The 19,337-nt window shown below is 60.5% G+C and overlaps 1 protein-coding gene across 15 annotated transcripts in view; it reads right to left on the bottom strand.

Annotated features, from left to right (window-relative positions):
• TNS1 (tensin 1) overlaps positions 1–19,337 on the bottom strand; it is a 66,337-nt gene that overhangs the window by 23,377 nt on the left and 23,623 nt on the right. For 13 of the 15 annotated variants that reach the window (XM_074873487.1, XM_074873488.1, XM_074873489.1 and 10 more), the window contains 13 exons: positions 18,075–18,124; positions 17,573–17,744; positions 17,200–17,250; positions 16,556–16,678; positions 16,185–16,249; positions 15,980–16,063; positions 15,746–15,858; positions 15,027–15,087; positions 13,722–13,797; positions 13,458–13,587; positions 13,033–13,098; positions 12,315–12,476; positions 2,054–3,751 (listed from right to left, as the gene is read on the bottom strand). In XM_074873487.1, coding sequence (XP_074729588.1) covers positions 2,054–3,751; positions 12,315–12,476; positions 13,033–13,098; positions 13,458–13,587; positions 13,722–13,797; positions 15,027–15,087; positions 15,746–15,858; positions 15,980–16,063; positions 16,185–16,249; positions 16,556–16,678; positions 17,200–17,250; positions 17,573–17,744; positions 18,075–18,124 — 2,851 coding nt within the window. The remainder of the gene's footprint in view (positions 1–2,053; positions 3,752–12,314; positions 12,477–13,032; positions 13,099–13,457; positions 13,588–13,721; positions 13,798–15,026; positions 15,088–15,745; positions 15,859–15,979; positions 16,064–16,184; positions 16,250–16,555; positions 16,679–17,199; positions 17,251–17,572; positions 17,745–18,074; positions 18,125–19,337) is intronic. The other 2 variants (XM_074873500.1, XM_074873502.1) reach the window with 1 other exon arrangement.

Below are 19,337 nucleotides of genomic sequence, written 5' to 3'. Positions count from 1 at the left end.
GGCTGGGATAAGAAGGGATGACCCCAGATGCCTCACTGGGAGATGAGGGTGACTTGAAGGACTGGCTCCTCTCTGCGGGGAGGCACTGAGGACACCAGCACTGCCCTGTCCGAACTCTTCCCCTCCATCACCAGCAGGAAGTGGGAATGGGAACATGCCCCCACCAGGCACGGAGGAGGTGTGAAATGCTCCTCATCGCTGCGCCAGGACACACAGGCAATTTATAGCAGCAGGGAATGTAAACAAACCCGTCCATGCTCCACCATCCCCATCAGACGTCCCCTCCCAGCACTGGCTTCTGGACACCTCGTTCCCTCCGGAGGTCAGGCCGCCCACCCGCGCTGTCCCTGCCTCAGCACAGACGGCCTGGCTCCAGCAGGGACAGGTGGCCACAGGCTGGGGACCATCCCTGGGACGCCTCTTCTCCCTGGGAAACCCAGTGGCTGCAGGGGCATGAGAGTGACTCCATCCCAGCCTTGAGGACATGACCCCAGGGTTGGGGGGATGGATTTTTTGGTAGACACCATCCACATCCATTTCCCATGCACTGCAAATACTGTTCCCCCTCTCCTGAGGGCTCTCCTCTTTTCCACCCCATTTTTTCCCCTCTATAGTTGCAGGAGGTAATCTGCCCCTTATAATATTCAGTCCAGACATACAGTACAGTTTGGGTATCCATGTGTCCTTGGGTTTGTTTAAACCCTCTGCACAAGTCCTAAGTCCCTCTGTGGATCTGGCCTGGATCACTGAAGTCAGGTTCGGATGGATGCCAACTGCCCCCAACACCTATGTCACTTACCCCTGTCCCCCCTCTCCACTGCTGGCACCCCTCCTGCTCCAGCACCACAGTGACTCAGACCCCGTGCCTGGGAGGTTGGTGCTGTTGGATTTTTCCAGCCAAACCTTTTCTCCCCTCCCTCTAATGCCGGGCGAGTTTCTGGACTGAGCGCAGAGCTGGAAGGGACAGAGCTGCCAAGCCCCAGCATCACAAGCTGGCCCCCAGCCTGGCCACAGCGCCGAACCCTTCCCAAATGTCGCTCCACAATTCAACATCTGCAACCGAAGCAGCAGGAAGGGAGGGCACCTGCCCAGCCATAGGGCCATGGCACCTCATTCCTGGGGGGCTGAGACCCTCTGCATCCCCAAAGTCCCCAACCCAGAGCCACAGGCAAGCAGGGAGTCAGAGGACCCGGTTTCCCCTGTGTGGTACAGAGCAAATGCCTTCATCTAGCCATGGCACTGATGCTTGGTGCTGCACCCAGGCAAGCATTGCACCAAACCCCTCTGGCAGGACTGGGAAATGCCTTCCCAGTCCCTGACCATCGCCTCAAGGCTAGGTCAAGCTTCAAACCACCGGGGGCCAAGCTGGCTGGGCCACTGGGGCAGAAAGGCTGCTACCAGCCTGCACCGTGGACCTCTCTCTCCAGCAAAATCTCAGCTGCCCAGGGAGAAGGACTGAGCCCCAGAGAGGAGGTCTGAGCACCAAGCTCAGCATGCTGGAGGGAAAGCGGAGGCTGAAATCAAGGAGGAGCCCAGCTACATTACACATGAGGCAAGTGCTCTGCTAGGACCTTACACCAGAGCACACTCCAGGCAGGCAGAGCATCATGTCCAAGGCAGGGTCCAGGCAGGACAACCTCAGCCAGAGCTGAAAACATCTTCCCAAATTGGGCCATATTCTCCCCGAAAGAGAGGAATCCCCCCAGGACTGAGCAAGTGGCCCTGCCACAGGGGACAGACCAGCCCCATACCCCAGAGGGGGGAGGATGAGGGGGCCTGACCCCCTCAGCCACCCCTTCTCCCCACCTCTGGGCAATGCTGCTGCAGGCAGCATGCTACAAGGATGGGTCTCAGCAAAGGAGAGCGGCACAGGCTGACCCCCTGTCCAGCTTTCCCCCACGGCGGATGGCTCTGTCCCAATCCCAGATCAGGCACAGAGGAAGAGTCGCCACATCTCCCATCCCTGGCCCCACCATGCATGCCACCCCCGCAGGCTCCAGTTTCTCAGGACACATGGTCCCCCCCACCTCCCTAAGGAATCAAAGTGTCCTACCTGCCACTCTGTGGGCCACCAGGCCCTCCAGATTCAAGGGCTCTTCTGCTGACCTCGACAGGTCTTCATAGCTCTCCGGTCCCTTGGGGGGCATCTGGGTTTGTGCTGGGACGGTGGGGGAAGGTGGGGAAGAGACAAGGAGCTGCTGAGACCCCACAGGACTGTAGGAGCTGCTGAGCGGGAGGATGCCCATCGGTGCTCCAGCCGGGGCATGGCTGTAGCTCCTCGGCTCTGGCACCGGTGCCGGCTGGTAGCTGTAGGGCAAATAGGTTTCCCGGTACTCATGCACCCCATAGTCCGGCTCCCCAGGAGAATACACTTTGCCCCCATGCTCAGAGACCACAGGGCTCACGGAGGTGCCAAAGGACCTTGGCTGGACCACTTGTGGAGCTGACCGGGCGTAGAGACTAGTGATGGGCTGGGCTGAGAGGGAAGAGAGCAGGGGTCCCGTTGGCTTGTCCTGGCGGGAGGCAGCAGGCACGCTCTGTGACTTGTGGACGGTGGGCGCAAGGTCCAGCATGAGGTCGTCAAGGGCTTCGATGGACTGCTCAATCTCCCGGCGGGAGGGTGCCCGGGGGAACTCAGGCATGCTGTGGCTGTGCGGGGGCACCGACTGCAGTGGGCTGGGCTGGGGGCTGCAGCTAGAGGCGCTGGGGCTGTGGCTCTCCACACCGCCCTCCTGCAGCCGGGAAGGCGGCCGGCTCCCTCCTTGCTGTTGCCAGGAATTCAAGCCCCTCTGCACGGCCTCCCGGCTGCTGGTGCTGCGAGCCGGGGCCTGGGGCAGCGCCGGGTTCACGTCGTACTTGGCCGTGTCTACCGCTGGGAAGGATCGGGAGCGGTAGGCGCCAGGGGGGTCGTAGCCGTACAGGTAGGGCTGGGAGCCAGGCAGCGGCTGGGGCTGGAGCCAGCCTGGAGCATGGGATCCCGGCGGGCGCTGTGGGTAGCCGGCCAGGTGGTCCTGAGCAGATCCTGAGGGTCGCAGTGGAGGCAGTGGGTCACGGAGGTGGTGGCCCATCAGGGTGTTCTGGTTGTTGTAGGGGTAGCCGCCGTTGGAGAGTGGCTCACCATCATACAGCCCCTCTTTCAGCAGCTTCTCAGCCCCATTGCAGCTTGAGGGGCCGTTGGGCAGGGAGGAGAGGCTGCCCACCCTGGGCGCCTCCTGGTAGCCGGCCTCGCTGGCAGTGGTGGTGCCATCCAAGGAGGAGAGCGTGCCCAGGCTACCCACACTGTGCCCATCCTGGTTGGGCAGCTCATCATCCAAGATATCCGTCTCCCGCTCGGCCACCAGTGCTGTGGCATTCCCGTTGACATGCACCTGAGCCGGCACCACGTGGCGGCCTGGCATAGCAGGCAGGCGTGCCGGCACGGGGCCGGGCACGTGGTTGTGCATGGGTGGCACGCTCCCCAAGCCAAAGCCAACAAGAAGACGATCCAGCTCCCGCTTCTCCTCAGGGCTCAGCACCGCCTGGCCGCTGGGCACCCCAGGCACCCCCGGCTCATCGGTCCGGTCGGTCTTGGTGGAGGCGGTGGAGTTGCCCGAGTCGCTGCTCACCGAGAGCGTGTGTTCAACGTGGTTGGGCGTTGCTGAGAGTGGGAGGCGGGTGGCGTTGACGGCACCGGTGCTGCCGTGGAGGGAGTCTTTCTTCTTCACTTTAGCGTAGAGGCTCCCATCCAGGGGCCCTTGCGTGTGCCCAACCTCTGCAAGGGGAGAAACGAACACGAGACCCAAGATCAATTGCTGGCTCTCTGCACAGAGCTAATGGGTCCCATTAGCCGGTGGTTTCGATCTCTTCCGTGCCGCCGAAACGCTTAACGACCAGCATCGCCGTCTCCTTGGCACCCTCCACAATCCCACGGGCGCCACCATGCAGAGACACCGGAGCCAGACCCCCCATTCCCATGCCCCCACAGCCCCCAGCTCCGCACATCGTCCTGCCCTGCCCTGCAAGCACCACCTGCTCCTCTGGGATTCACCAAATATCCCTCCCTGGTTCCAGGCATCATTCCTGGCAATTCCCCTCCATGGCTGGCAAAGGCCGGGGCTGCCCACACAGTCGGCCATCGCTGCTCCACAGGGCTCAGCCAACCCCAAAGGACGACACAGCACTGGGGAAGCAAATGGGGACAGTGGGGGAGGGGCACCACAGGCCGTAGGAGGACGGGTGGAGGCGGTCAGGATCTGACCTTGCAGCTCTGTGTGTCTCCAGCTGGATGGATGTACTCAGCCCACGGGTGAAGGACAGATGAACTATGGACCCACCTTCCCTCTCCCTGCCTGCTCTCCTCCCAGATGATGGGCTGATCCCACAGATCCAACCAGCTGCCCATCCTTGACATTTTCTTCCCTGGCTACAGACAGGCTCCCACCCTTTCTGTCCTTCCCCGTCTCTCTCTCAGGCCAGGTGGATCTGCCCCAGATCTTTCCGCACAGCTGGATGCTGCCCCAAAGCTCCCGCACAGGCAGCACCTCTGCCCAACCCTGAACATGCAGCATCTCCTCCCCAGGGAGGCACCGAGCACCCCAGCACCGTGATTCAAGGCCAGTGCAAGCAGACAGCTCCACTCTGCAGCCCTAAAAGGCTGGGGGGCAGCCAGGGCGTGGCAACATCACCATCAGCAACCCTGCACCTCATCTGTGAGCCCCCTGGCTCCCTATACCCCCAGCAGCCCCAACACCACAACTAGCTGTACCTTTTAAACCTTTTCAAACAGGGCAGCCAGATTTTGGGGGCACAGATGGACCCCAGCCACCAAGATGGCAATGGGGATGGCCCCTAAGCTGCGTCCCCCCCACTGGAGCGTGCACGGCACCAGCCAGGCTGCAGACTCTTGTTTTTCCAGCTCCCTGCCGAGGTTTCCTGGAAGGGCCCGCGAGCAGCGTTAAACACTTTCTTTTGGAGGAAAAAATGACTCTTCCCTGGCAGGGGGCCAGGTGGCTGACTCAGGGACGGAAGACGGCCCTAACGCGATAGTGTGAAATCAGAGCGCTCCTATCTGTGAGCAAAACACTTCCGAAAGCCAGCCCTGAGCTGGGGACGGCTTAACCAGTCCCACTCCACTGCACCCACGCCCCAACAGCTTCCACAGCACCAAACCCCCTGGCCGTAAAGCTGAGGGGGGCAATAACACCCAGCACAAGTCCTACCAAGACAGAGCCCCCTCCTTGTCGCTGATTTTCCACTCCCAAATCCCTGCTGGCAGCATCCCAAGGAGGCAGCCGAGCCACAAAGCCCCTCCTTGGCTTGAAGATGCCCCAGGACCGCACAGCAAGGTCCCCTCTGGGCACTCGGTGTGAGAAAGGATGAGGACGGTGGTCCACAGTTTCTCCCAGAGACTCAGAGCTCCTTTATCCAGCCGGTGTAGCCAGGAACCGGCAGCATTTGACTCCACAACACCTCCCATACAGGGGAAAAGGGGGAGAGAGGGATGGAATCCCTCCCTGTGGAGGGAGAAGGGAAAAAGCAGCATGTCCAGGGGCAGCGTCAACGCTGGAGAGGCTGAGACATCGCCTGGAGACAGGGAAAAGGCCCAGCCCTCCTGTCTGATGGCAGCAATGGGTGCTGGCTGGTCCCAGGAAACAGGGCAAGAGCCAGGGTGGGGGCTGGGATAAATAGGGCAGGGGAATAGAAAGGAAAAGGGAATAAATAAATATAAATGAAAGCACGTGGCGCCAAGGGAGAAAATAGCTGGGAAAGGCTTTAATTAGACTGTGGGCTGGGCACCGCCCCACGGCTGGGAGAAACGTCTTAAAGCGGGTTCAGGATGGGGCATGATGCCATTCACAAGAGCCAGAAAGCCCCGAGTGCCCTGTCCCACCTTCCCCAGACCCTCCGGTCAGGCAGGGACATGGCAGGTCTGGTGTCCCCCACCCCACAACCAGTACCAAGGCAGCAAGAGTGGAAGGAGCCATGACACCTCCACCATCAGCCAAGCCCTTGTCCGACGGCTGCTCTGCCCATGCCTGACTGCCCACCCTGTCCTCATCCCCACGCGTCCCCTGGGCTCGGATGCCAAGAGCCAAATCCTGCTGTTCTCCACCACTTCCATGCCCCCTCCACCATCCCTGGGCCACATTATCGCTCATATGGCTGTCTGTTGCTTGTCACCTGAGAAGTTGAATAAAATCCCCCAAAAAAGAGCAAGGGAAGGGGGAACAGGCTGCCTTAGCTGAAGCAGCCGTACCCAGAGCAGCAGGCTCCCAGGTTCCCATTTGCAAAATGTTTTCAGCTCCTAGCAAGGTCAGATTTCATCCCTGAAGGTCAGAACAGCTACAGCCTGGCAGGCTGTGCCATCCCAGTGTGGGTTGGGTTTGCCCAGGGCTCAGCCCCAGACACAGCTCTGCTACAGCTCTATCTGCTCCAGCTGTATTGAGGTGGCTGGGGAAAGCCTGGCGCTACCCCAGCTGCCAGGCTCGCTACCCCAGCGGGGCAATGCACTCTCCTCTCCCACCCCAGTACCCTGCAGCTACGCCCGGGCGAAAAACCGGTCCAGGACACACACAATGGGAAGGGGGGTCACCTCACACCCCCAAAATCCCACACCTAGTGGGGTGCACTACACAGCATCGTGCACCAGCACAAATCCTGGCCGAAGCTCTGCACCAGTGCAGAGGATAAGGCTGGGGCACCACCGTATCTCCTCTGGTCTTGCCCGCAGCAGCATCCCACCTGCTGCCTCCACACCCCACCACCCAGCGCCCCAGCCCCAGGGCATCTCTGGAGCATCAGCTGGCAGGGAAGATTCTGGGGTCCCAGGACCCTTTGCAGGATGAAGGACGCAGGCTGAGTCCCATGGGGAAGAGCTCAGCCCCCCAGCTGTGGTTTCATCCTGTGCCCAGATATGATGGCAAGAAGTGACCCTAGCCCCTGAGCCATGAGTCACCACAGCCATGAATTACCCACCCACCCCCAGCCCGTCCAGCTCAAAGAAAAACAAAGTCAGGACTTACCAAAGGGGATGGGGAAGAAAAGATCCCACGCGAAGAGGAGTGGGCTGCAAAATCCCTTTCCTTCACCCCTTACCGCACCAGAGCCTTCCAGGGGGACCTGGTGCGGTGGCAGCTCGAACAGCGTCCGCGGCCGGCTCCGTGTGTCCGTCCAGGACAGGAGCCGACGGCCCGAAGCTGGCTTTGGTTGGCGTTTGTCCCTTTGGCTTTGCTTTCCCTCTCGCGGAGGGAGCTACTCCCTCCCCAGCGCCGTGTCCCGCGGGGCCAGCGAGAGGGGCACCCCGACGACAGCGGGGTGCCGGAGGGGCTGGGACACGGGGTACCCCCAGAACACGGGGCACCGGACAGGAGGATGGAGGAGAGGAAGGCGGCAGAGGCAGGAGATGGGCAGGAGGCGAGGAGGTGCGCTTGTGCTCCCCTCCACCCCGGACCACACAGGGACGAGCGGGAGGGGAAGGGGAGAGGCGCGGGGAAGGCGGCTGGGGGCCGCCCAAGCCTCAACCCCAGCCCGGGTTAACCCCAGCGAGGTGCGGGGAGGGTGAGAGCCAGAGAGGGAGGACAGCAGGACAGACAGCTCCTAGCTATGAATATTAACTACTTCCTCCACAGGCAGGGCTGTGCCGCGTTAACTGTTTCCTAGGCACGACAGACAGACGGACAGCTGGACAGCCAGCCTACCCACTCCGCACCGGGTGCTGAGCATCACCCGGCTGGATGACATCCCCCCCAATTTGAGAACCCCAGCCCTGCCCGGCTCCTGTGTGCATACGTCACACCTGTCCCTAAAAAGCAGTGACACATTTGGGGTGGGGATGTCCCTTCAGGCCACACATGACGCTGTAACCCAGCCGGGTCTGCAAACCCAAATGTCTTGCTGGAGATTTAAGTTTTTCCATGTTCAATAAATATGTACACACATAAGTATGGACACACCAGCACTGCGTTTGGGATGGCATGTGCTGGCACGTCTCGTGGCAGGAGGCACGGTGCATATCCCATCCACCCTGGAGCTGCCTGCGACCACACAGCTCCATCCCGGGCAAAATCCATGCTGAGATAGTGCTGACGATTCTCTAGTCCAGGTGACAGTGAGCCCACCCCGTGCCCAGACCCCAGCTTGAACCCATGCTCAAGTCTCTGCTCCTCAATTGATCCAACATACTCAGCAAAATGAGAGGCTCCCTTCACTCTAATCCCCCAAATCGTGTTTCCCACACCCCTGCGGATGACGGCAGGGGATGAGAGCAGCGTTTCCAGCCGGCCCCCTGAATCGCACCTCTGTTTGCTCCCAGTAGCGGCACATGCCAAGTCAGCATCCTCCCAAAACCTCCAAGGTTTGCTCACTTCTCTGCCTTTTTATTTTTTGCCCTGGTTGCACAGCTGTGGGCAGCCCACAGGAGAGCAGGCCGAGAGCTCCCCGCTCCAGCCTGGTTCCCTGGAGACAGTCCCAGCCCCACGCACACACGCTCCACCAAATTTTCGCTTCAAGGACGGTTTAAAGGGGGAAGAGAAGGGGCTGAGCTTCCACCAGCCTGTCCCTCTCTCCCTGCAACCCAGCCCTGCCTGATTCCCACTCCCATCGGGACCAAACCCCATCACCCCCCCACATCACAAACCCAAATACCAGGTCAGAGGACAGACCCTGCCCTGGGAGCAGCTACGCTCCGGCCGAAATGTCTAGCCAAGCCCATAGATGCTCCAGCATTTCTCCCATGGGGAATAATAAGAAGCAAGGGGGAGACACTCCCTGTGGATCCCCATCCAGCCCAGTCGGGTCCCCACTGCCCCCCAAAACACCCGCCCCGCCAAGCCCTTACCTTGCCGGCACTGGAGCAGAGAGTGGCGGAGAGGGGCGGGATGGGGAGGGGGAAGCGGATTCCTTCGGCTTTAGTCAGCTGGCGAAGGCGAAAGGAGAGCCAGCGGCTCCCCTCCCCTCTGAGCCTGGCCAGGGGATGGATCCAGCCGCGGGGGGAGAGCAGCAGCCTGACGGCAGCTCCAGCGATGGATTTAACAGCTCTGGCCTGGCCCTTTTGGCTCTCCGCCTCTGCACAGCCTGGCTCGCCCTCCTGGGCAGCCTCAGCCCCAGATAAGTGGGGCAGGATTTGACCTCACTACCCCACGAGATGTCCACCCTCCTGGGGGACCAACAGATAACAGCGACCCCATCTAGGGGCTTGCTGCCCCATGGAAAGGTACAGATCGGCATCCAGCTCGATTTGGAGGGCTCTGGGACCCCCTGATCTTTGTCACACGGGGTTCAGGCTCTGCTGTGACCTCCCATCCCCGGATGGGTGGGATGCTCATCCTGCTCCCCACCCCAGCCAGCCCTGCCCTGTGCACAGGGCTGAGCTGCCGGGGAGCCCCACGCCAGAACCATGACTCAGGTGGGGATTTAGCAAGTCTCCCACAGATGTTGGATTTGGACAGGGCCCGGCCACCCCGCTTCCAGCCCCGGTAAAAAGGGGGGACGGGCAGGGACAGAATGTGGTGGGGACAGGGATGGTACAGAGGTGGGAGGTGGGGAAGAGGGGTGGGTGCTGGGTGCAGCAGGACCAGCCAGGGTGGGTCCAAGGGCTGGTCGTTACAGGGAGCTGCTGGGTCAGGGACACACGCCCGGCCCTTTCACACTGTCTCATACCGCACCAAGATGGCAGAGCCTAGTGTCGCCCCACCACAGTCACACATCCAGACCCTGAGGACAATCCTTCCACCAGCTCCTTGCCAGCCCCAGCAGCCTGTTGTTCATCAGCGCTGGTTTTCTCAGCAAAACCAAACCAGGCCCTAGATGTTCCCTATCCAGATTTGCCCACCTGCCTCTGTAGTACCCCAAAAATTTCTCTGTGGTGATCCTCCAACCAGCTGCAAACCCAGCAGTGCTGCATCCAGCCACACGTCTCCTGCCTCCCTGGAGCCAGCCTGGCCCCACGAGGAGAGCCACCATGGTGCTGGCAAGCATCCTTCATCCACCCTCAATAAAGGACATCTGAACCCCCAAAACAGCTAAAGAAGCACCCCATTACCACCCTTCAGCTTCCAAACACCCTCTCAGCCAACTGATGGCTATGGGAACTGTAGCAAGAACTTGCCACACAGTCGGCACCAACCCCAACGCCCCTTCAAGGAGGAGGAAGGAAGGAAGGCAGAGCTGCTTGCCTCTCCCATGCCATGCGGGGATGGATGACAGACAGTGGGATGGAGATGTGGGGTAACCCAGCGCACCCCACTCTCGCTAAGGACCACGGAGCAGCCCAAGCCCAGCAGGCAGCAGGGACCTTGCCTGGGTAAGGCAGGAGGGTGAGCTTGCTGAAGGGGCCAGCCTGTGCCATGGGGGTGGTTCGCAGAGCAGCCCCTGCCTGCCAGACCCAGCTGGGTCCCCTCAGCCAGAGAGCAAGATATGGGGATTCAGATCCCCCTCTTATGCCCCCTGCCCTAGGCAAGCTTGGTTAGCCAGCGACCCTGCTGTGACTCAGTTTCCCCTTCCCCAAGCCCCCACGGATAAGCATAGCAGAGGCAAGGGGAACACCAGGACAGGCACCATCCCCAGCCACCCACCTGCCCCTCCAACTTCAGGGTCCCACAGGGTCATCCCACCCTGTCAGGCACCCCCCCAGCCCATATAGGTGCCTCATGCTAAGGCAAAGCTGCCGGAGAAAGGGCATCCACCTCCACCAAGAGCAGCTGCGGCCGACAGAGACGCAGCGTGGCAGGGACCCACCGTTTGGCAGGCGATCCCGATCCTGTCGGCCCAGTCTGTGGGTGCTGGTCTGCAGGGAGCCTTCACTGAGCAGCGAGGACAGGCAGTGGCAGGGACAAGGAGCAGCGGCTGATCCCACCCCGGCATGGGTCCTGGTGCCAGCCTCACCCCCCTCCACCCCCGGCTGCCGCTTGCTCACGCCTGGTGGTGCCAAAAATGTGGCATGCAATTCCCTGACCAAATAAGGCGAGAACAACCATAAACAGGGACCCTCTTCACACAGCCGGGCACAGGGGTCCCCATCCCGGCCAGGGATGGCTGAAGAAGAGGGAAAGTGCTGACAAAAAGGGAGGAAGATGGGATCTCCACCGAGCCCCCCAGCAGTCCCAGCTCATCCCCTAACTGGGGCAGTGTACAAATCCAAGGTGCCCTCATTCCCCATTGCCACCCTCCCTGCAGGGAGGACAGCCTGGTCAGCACATGACAGGACCTCCACAGCCCCAGCACTCACCAAGACCCCTGGGAGGGGACAGAAAGGAGCCCTGGGGTACCTCTGCAGCCCTGCAAGGGGCTGGGAGTGCAGCAGCTCTGCTCCGGGGGCCAGAGGGGAACACACGTGCACTGAGGCTCCCCAGTCTCTGCAGGCCGGGGGGGCTGCCAGCCAGTCCTGCCAGCCAGTCCTGCCAGCTCAGGGCAGGGGCAGAGCCATGGTCTGAGCTCATGTTGAGAACACACGTCCCCTCCCCTCAGGGCTGGACCCACAGCTCCCCAGCTGCCCGCTGCATAGCAGAGCCTGCGCGTCACGAGTTGTCTGTTTACTGCCTCATGCCAAGGCAGGTGCCCATGCCAGATCCGCACAGCCACCCCAGGTCTGGCCCCATGTCCCCACCATGGGAAGAGACCTCAGGCACCCAGAGCTGCCACCCTCCCCAGAGAGTCCAGCCACCCACAGCTCCCACTCGGAGCAGCAGGTGACCTTCAGGGACATCGGGAACCGCAGCTGTCCCCACTCCGGGGACGTCTGTCCAGACCGGGCCAGGAAAGCTCAGGCATCTGCTCAGCCACAGGTGGCCTCGCCACCAGGACAGGGGCCCACCACCCTTCAACATACAAATACTGCTTGTTCCTGCCAAGCAGGCGAGGGCAGCCGACTCACTGCATCCAGATGGGTGCTCAAGGGGCTTTTCACAGCTCCCAGTGATGGTGCAGGCCCTCCAGGGCCAGTGAAGCATCCTCATCCCCCAGGGGAAAATGAGGCACAGCTACGTCCTGCCAGGCTTGTGCCATGAGAAAGAAGCTGCAGGACCTAACGATCCCCCTGTTTGGTCCCGCTCCAGACTTGGGGTTTGGGTTTCCGAAAGCTCTGGTGCATAAATCGGGACTGGACACTGATCCCTGCAAACAGGGCTTTGAGAGCACAAGTGCTGAAAAAAAGAGTCTGAGCTCCCTGGCACCGTGGCAGGAGGGCAAGTCCACGAGATCTTCCTCTCCCATCCCATGGCCATGCTCCCAGCAGTGGCCGCCTGCCCCCAGCTCTGCTGCCCACCAGCATCCCCTTCCCTGGGGTGTGGGGGGATTCCCATGGGGACACTTTGGCCACCAACTTCCCCATGAGCCCTAACCTTTCTCCAGGTGCTTGCTGGGCAGGGGCGGCTCAGCCCAGGTTCCCTCTGTGCTGTCCTCACGCTGGATGTTGAAGTTCTCGTACGAGTCCCACCGGATGAGCGGGTCGGATGTGTTGTAGTCCACGGAAACACTGGGCCCATTCTCCAGGTGCTCCATGCCTGGGAAGAAGCAAGACAGTCAGGGTGACAATGGAGCCAGCACAGGTGGGACAGGGGGAGGAGGTGGAGAGAAGGTGCAGGCAAGGGAAAAAGGGCAGGAGCCATAAGGCAAGGCAGGAGAGTCATGTAGGAACAGGAGCACCACAGGAGATGGATGGGCACGGGATGTACATCAAGGCCCTCAAACAAGGTGTACAAGGCTGGCTGGGGCTTTTGGAGTTGCCTAGGGGCAGGCAAATGGACTGACAGCAAGTGTGCCTAGGTCTGGACTTTCTGGGGAGGGGGGTCCTCTGTTCCCAAGCACCCCCTCCCTCTCTCCTGGGCCAGCAAGTGCTGCAGAGAGCGGCCTCCTGGACAAGAGAGCAAGGGCAATAGGGCACCCATGGGTGTTACTAGATCAGTATCAGTGCATGTACCCCTCATCGCACCCTGGTGACAAAAGGACTGCAAACGGGGCAGGGGGAAGTCACAGGGGAGGCAGCAGGGGTTAGGGCTGGGGCGTGGGAAAGGGGCCAGCATCCAGCTCTGAAATCCCACAGCAGTGAACCAGCCATACCTTGGATCTTCTCGGGGCCATAGGAAAACACGAACTCCACCTTCCCGTACTCAGGGAAGCGGTCATCTGGCAGGGAGAGAGCAGAGCAAAGGGATCATCTCCACCCATCCCTTCAACAGCACCCAGACAGCCACCCCAAACATGCCTGCAAGCCAGCTCAAGGCCAGGAGCTGGTAAGGGATATCGCAGGACGGGGCAGCGTATCTCAGCCCCCAAAACAACCCCAAGGCAGCCCCTCCACAACGGTACCGGCATCGGCAATGGGGGATGACATTGCCACCTGTCCCTGAGTGGATGGAGCAGGGGTGCCCTGCTTCGTCAGGGGTGGATTTGGGTTGGGTGCCCAGATGTCCCTGTGAGGGGAGCAGCGTCAGAGGGGCAGGAGAAGAAGGGAGTCTGCAGTAGGGTGGTGTCAGGGCAGTTACCTCTGAAGGCCTCATCCAGGTCCTCCTTGCCAAAGACGACGTCAAGGTCGTGCACAGCACACGTGTGGAACTGCACGCGGAAAATCACATCACGGGTCGGGCTGCGAAACTTCTTGTGGTAACACTTCAGCTGCGGAGGAGTGGGGACAGGCCATCAGGACAAGCCCCTGGAGCTGGGCAAGGGGGAACCAGGGGGTTCCAAGGCATGAGGACCACCCACTCCCAGATGCTCCCCATGCAGGGAGGTAAGTCAAGGCTCCTTACCAAGATATCGCCCTTGAGAAGCAATCCAGGCTCGATGGTGATGCAGATGCCTGTCTGGCTGTCTCCTTGCACATTGCTGCAGAGAGGGACAGTGGGAGGACGTGAGTTGCAGTGCAGATCTCCCCCCAGAGCTCCCAGCACTACCTCAGCCAGCACCTTCTACCCAAACACAGCCAGAAAAGATGCAAAGCACAGAACTGGTCCTCTTGGTGACAGAGAAAGGTCCCATCCCCCACCCCAAGGGGCATCCATTCCCAGGGAGAGGAGGACAGGAAGGGGAAACTGAGGCACAGCTCAATGAGGGTGCTAAAAATCCTGTCTGGGAGGGTTTGACCAGAGTCTGAGTACTGAGGCTAAGTTCTCAGTCATCTGCCTGGCTCCTGTGGGTCAAGCAGGGCATAGGATGTGGAGGGAGAACTCTCAGGGAAAGCTTTCCTCCCTGACTCAGTTTCCCTGCCTGAAGCCCTCTCCCACCGGGGCGCCAAGGGGCTGCCTCTGGGTGGTGGCGTCGGCAGTGGGGGATGAGGGAAGAAGGGAATTGGATTTCACAGGCAAGATAAACCTGGAGTTTATTACTGGCGTCCCATAAACAGTCTATTAAAAGCTGAAAGGCAAGGCTGGGATGGCAGTAAATCTTGGCTAATGGGGATGCCCGGCTGCAGGGAAGGGAGACTGTGGTTCAGGGGGGCAAGATGGGAGTACCCCCGAGGTGAGGGGCTCTGATGCCTCCCAGGGGGACAGGAGCCAAAGATCCCCAGCTGGGATGCGGCTGTGGAAGAGCATCTGGGTGGCTGGAGAAATTGGCTCCTGCTTTGCCTTTGCCAGCATCTGCTTCCAGGAGCAGCATTGGAAAATGGTGCTGGGGGTAAATCATGGGGAGGTAAAAATGGGGGGAAACATTTTCTGGGGAAAGAAAGAGAGCTTTTAGGACTAATCCAGGCAGGAGAAGCAGCTCTTTGGGCAGAGAGAGCAGAAACACCTCCATCTCCCAGGGAGGTGTCCCCATCCCTGTCCCCACTCCCTCCAGGGACACCCAGCCCCAGGCTCTGCGCAGCCCCAGGCTCCCTCTGCTGATATGCAGAGTCACTACAGCCCTCCCAGCAGAAGGGCCCAGTATGGCCCAGTATAGCCCATTACCACCTCCAAGGAAAAGAAAGCCCCTTTTAATCAGCTCCCTGCTCTCCAAACAGACAGCACAGGGTGCCAGACCACCCGGAACTTGGCCTTGACACTCTCCACCTCCCCCAGCTTGCCAAGCCCCCTGCACTGGGCAGGAGGGAAGCCCCACGGTGAGGAGATAGTTACTAGATCCCCGAAGTGTAGACGGGCTGCATGGCCTGGTAGATTTTCAGGAAGGGCCGACAACCTGGAAGACATCAAGGCGGGGAGAGAAGGCACGCTGCTGTTAGCCGGCAGGGCGGAGGGGCCGGGGCAGGGATTAGTCATGGGGGAGAAATCCAAACAGGGAGGGAGCCAAGGCAAACAGCCACTCCTCACCCCGGCCGGCCCACACCAGCCATGGGCAACATCTGGGATGGGCAGAAAGGGATGCTCCAGATGGGTTGGGAAAGGTGGGAAGCCCCTATAGCCTAGTTTGGGTCCTGTAGAACCTGGGGCAAGTGCTGGGCTGGGGATAGAGGTGGGATGATGGTCTCAGAGAGGGACCGCTTCTGAGTACTGGCACCAGGCGTGGTGCTACCTCCCAAACCCCAACCCCAATCTGGTGCCATCCTCCAAAGAGCCATCTGAAAAGCCTTGTCACCCCACAGCTCGTGTTAGTGCCGAGCCCCAGGAGCGCTGCACAAGGAGGGTGCCCCCCAAGGGCACCTCTGCAGGGAAAGGGGAGCATCCTGCTACAGTGAACAGTCACAGAGAGGGAACAGGCCCTGAGAGGGAAAGGGAAATTCAAATTTCAGAGGAAATTGTGGAAAATATCCCCCAGGGACATCAAGCCTGGCCAGGCAGCGTGTGGCAGTGGCGTGTGCATGGGGGCTGGGCTGGGGGGAGGCGTGGGGGGCACCTACCGCCTTTTGACTCAAAGTTGGGGATGCCGTGCATGATGACGTGGTGGAGGAAGAGGGGCTTGTTGTTCATCTTGATGCTGCCGGACAGGAGCCCGCTGAAGTAATGGATGTACCTAGGGGGGACAGGCAGCTCAGGGCCAGGACCCACACCCTGGGAGCACCCTCCTTGGCCCCCCTGCACCCAACTACCCAACATTTGCCCCCCTTGGGGGCAAAACACACACCAGGACCCACCTCTTCTGGGATGGCTGTCCCACTGGCACTACCTTGTCCTCATAGAAGCGCTTCATGGCAAACCTGTCCAGAGCCTGGTCAGCACTGCGGGGATAAAAGGGTAGAGGAGGTTGAAGGAAAACATTGGCACCAGCAACCTGGCATCACCAGGTTGGAGGTGGGCAGTGGGTCCCAGGGCCACTGCAGGACAGCGTGTCCCTCTCACCTGGCTGAGATGTTGCTGTAGTGCATGTAGGCAGCCACCACCACCCCCAGCCGGCCACGGTTCCCCTGTGGGCACAGAACAGAAGGGGTGTCATGGGGGTGGTGGTGCCTGCGAGCACCCGGGCACGGTCACCCCACACACGGGCATGTACACGCCACTCCCTACAGACATGCACTGATCCACACGCACACCTCAACTCTTATAGACACACACCAATGCACAGATATGTCAACACCTACACACCCCCCAAGCCACAAACCACCACATTCTCTGCACCCCTCAGCCTCTGAGGCTGCTCAGCCCCATTCCTGCAGTCCCCCGGCCCCCCAGACCCCCATTACTGTGTGCCCCGGGGTCAGGGTCCAGCCCACCTTGTTGTGCAGCACCACCACGTTGTGCGCCGCTGCGTTGAGCCACGTGTCCATGGCTTTGCAAATGCTGCAGATCTTCTCCAGGGCCGGGGTGTGCAGGTCAGGCCACCCAAAATCCAGCACCTAGTTGGTGGGGGGGACAGCCAGGTGTCACACCCACACCAGGCTCTGCCCCCTCCACAGCCCCCAGCCTCCCAGTGTGCAAAGCCCAAGGCACATACCCCGGGGGGGCACCACTGTCTTGCCCTGACGTGCCCCTCGCAGCCTCTCCCCCAACCCTGCACCCCACTGCCCAGACCCCTGCCCTGGGGGGGACACTGGAGTCCCAGATCTCAGCCCCTCCCTGGGTCACTCGGCTCAGCTGCCCAGAGCTCCCCTATGTTCACAGGGATGAGGACGATGCCTTAGGGAGGTGTCCAAGAGGCCCCAACAGCCAGGTTTGGGCTAGGGACAGTGTGCGTGGGGTTAAGATGAGACTCCACAAACTCATTGGGAAGTCCCAGTGCTTTCCCTTCCCCTGCTCCTCCACCAGCTGGGTGGGATAGAAAGGTGGTTGTTCCTCCCCCAAAACAGCTTGCAGCAGGGAGCTGGTCCTGCAGACAGCCCTGCCCCGAGCCCCTCTGCTCCCCTCAGCTGTGACTCACCTTGGGGTGAAGTTTGCTGACGTCATGTCTCCGCTCAGAGAGGTTGAAAAGCTTCAGGAAAGAGGAAAAACAGAGTGAGGGGACACCTTCCTTCCTCGCTGCCACCCCCCACCTCTTCCTCACTTCAAAGCCTCCCCAAATGCCCCCCCATGAAAGGCTTCCCCAAACGCCCAAGTAACGCCTTGCTACTGGGCAACGCAATGGCCAAAAACTCCCAGGGGGTCCAAAAGGGACTGAAACGCTTCCAGGAAGGAAAAAATCCATCCGTCTTGGTGCAAAGTCAAGCCCAGCTGGAGGCAAAGATGCAGCACCCATCCCCTGCAGCACCCCAGCCCCTGCCCCAGCCTGGAGGGGATTTGGCCGTGTCCCTCACCATGTAGTTTTCCCCATGCTTGGACTTCAGCATGTGGGCCACCTCACGGAGGTTGCTGCAGAAGCTCTGCTCCTCGGCCGTGCTGGGGTAGGAGACGGCGATGATCCGCTCCGTGATGTACACCAGGTCCAGCTCACAGCTGCTCTCCATGGCCGCAGTCAGGCTCATGCTCCTGGGTGAGGGAGGGGACCGCTGTCAGGACACAGCATGGAGAGGGGACGCAGTGACCCCTCCCCACCCTGCACGGCCCCTGGGATTAAGGGAGGTGGACTAGGACACGTGGGAATGCAGTGGCAGGGCAGCCTGCAGCCTTTCCACTGTTCCCAGCCCTGTTGGGGTGTCTTGGGGACCCCAAGTTGGGGATGGTGGGTCATAACTCCCCCTGTCTTCTCCATGGGAAGCATCTCCCAGCTGTAGCATATCTGGAGAAGCGAAGTGTTGGCAGGGGGAAGGTTCAGGCAGAGCAGAGGTGGTCACCAGAAGGGGAAACTGAGACATCTACCTGGACGTTTTGCGGCGTGACTGCCCGCTCCTGGGGGATTTTGTGGCATCCTAAAGAACAAGAAAGGAAAAGTGAGTTACTGCCCTGACCCATTCTGCAGCCAGCACAGGGCTCCTGCTAGAGCCAGGAATGATGGTGTTGCCGAAGCATCCCACACACATCACACTGCACTGCACACCATAACACCCCCAAAATATCACCGGCTCCAAATCCCACCCGCTAAGCATCCTGGTGGCACCAAACACCTTGATGGTGTCATTGTTTCTCCACCATGCTCACGAGCAAAATCCAGCTCTCACAACCCCAGCACAGCTGGGACCAGCCGCCACGGGCACTGTGGGGCCAGTGCCTTGGCACAGCGGACCTTTGAGGAGGATGCTGTGGGTTGGGGAACAGTCTCAAGCATGTCACAAGTCCCTCTGGTCTCAGCCAGGCTCTGGGCACACACCTGGCAGGAGAGAATAGCTTTGGCCCTCGCTGCCCAAGCGGCGGCAAGGAGCCAGCCAGGCATGACGGTTTGCTTTGGCCCCGGCTCTGCAGAGCCAAACGCCGGGAGGAAATGTTTGAGCTCTCGGAGCAGGAAACTTCTATTTATGCATGTTCTCCGGCCTCAAGAATTTCATCTGCAGCCGGTTTGCTCGGTGACTTCGTGACCTCAGCCGAAAAACAAAGCAGGGTTTCCAAAAAAAACCGCTAAGGAAAAACACACTCACACCTCATTAGTTTTAGTATCTCCAGTTAATAAGCAGGAGTCATTTAAAGACTCATCTCGTGCAGGCAGCATGTCCCGAGCCCCTGGAAGGATCCAGAAACAAGAGATGCACCCCACAGTCAGCTCCCAGGATGCCCTTTTTGTCCCCGGAGCTTCAGGACCTGCTGCCACCCTTCTCAGGGCCGTGGCATCCCGCAACCGGCATGCCAGAGGCGACAGGAGGTGTGTGTGGGGTTAAGCTGAGACTCAAAGGTCCACTGTGCCAAGGTGGGAGAGGTTTCCCCAGCACCCTTCACCCACTGCCTCCCACCCAGCATGGTCCCAAGGCTGCTCCTGCAGGCAGCCGGCGTCACCCTCCACTGGCCTTACATCCCCCTTTCAAGGTCAGGCTGCCCAGCAGAGCAGAGCTGGGCTCAGCAGCCCGTGGGGCTGGGGACAACAGTCTCTCCCAGCTGAAGCCACTGCGGGAGGTGGCAGCCCCATCCAAGCATCTGAGGGTGTGTGGGCAGCAGTGGCAGTCCCCAACCCGGTTATCCCCAGGGTTCCCCAAA

Source organism: Strix uralensis, chromosome 6 (assembly GCF_047716275.1).
Source record: "Strix uralensis isolate ZFMK-TIS-50842 chromosome 6, bStrUra1, whole genome shotgun sequence".
Lineage (NCBI taxonomy): Eukaryota > Metazoa > Chordata > Aves > Strigiformes > Strigidae > Strix > Strix uralensis.
The sequence above is the reverse complement of the archived record's forward strand: the minus strand, read 5'-3'. Positions and strand labels throughout refer to the sequence as shown.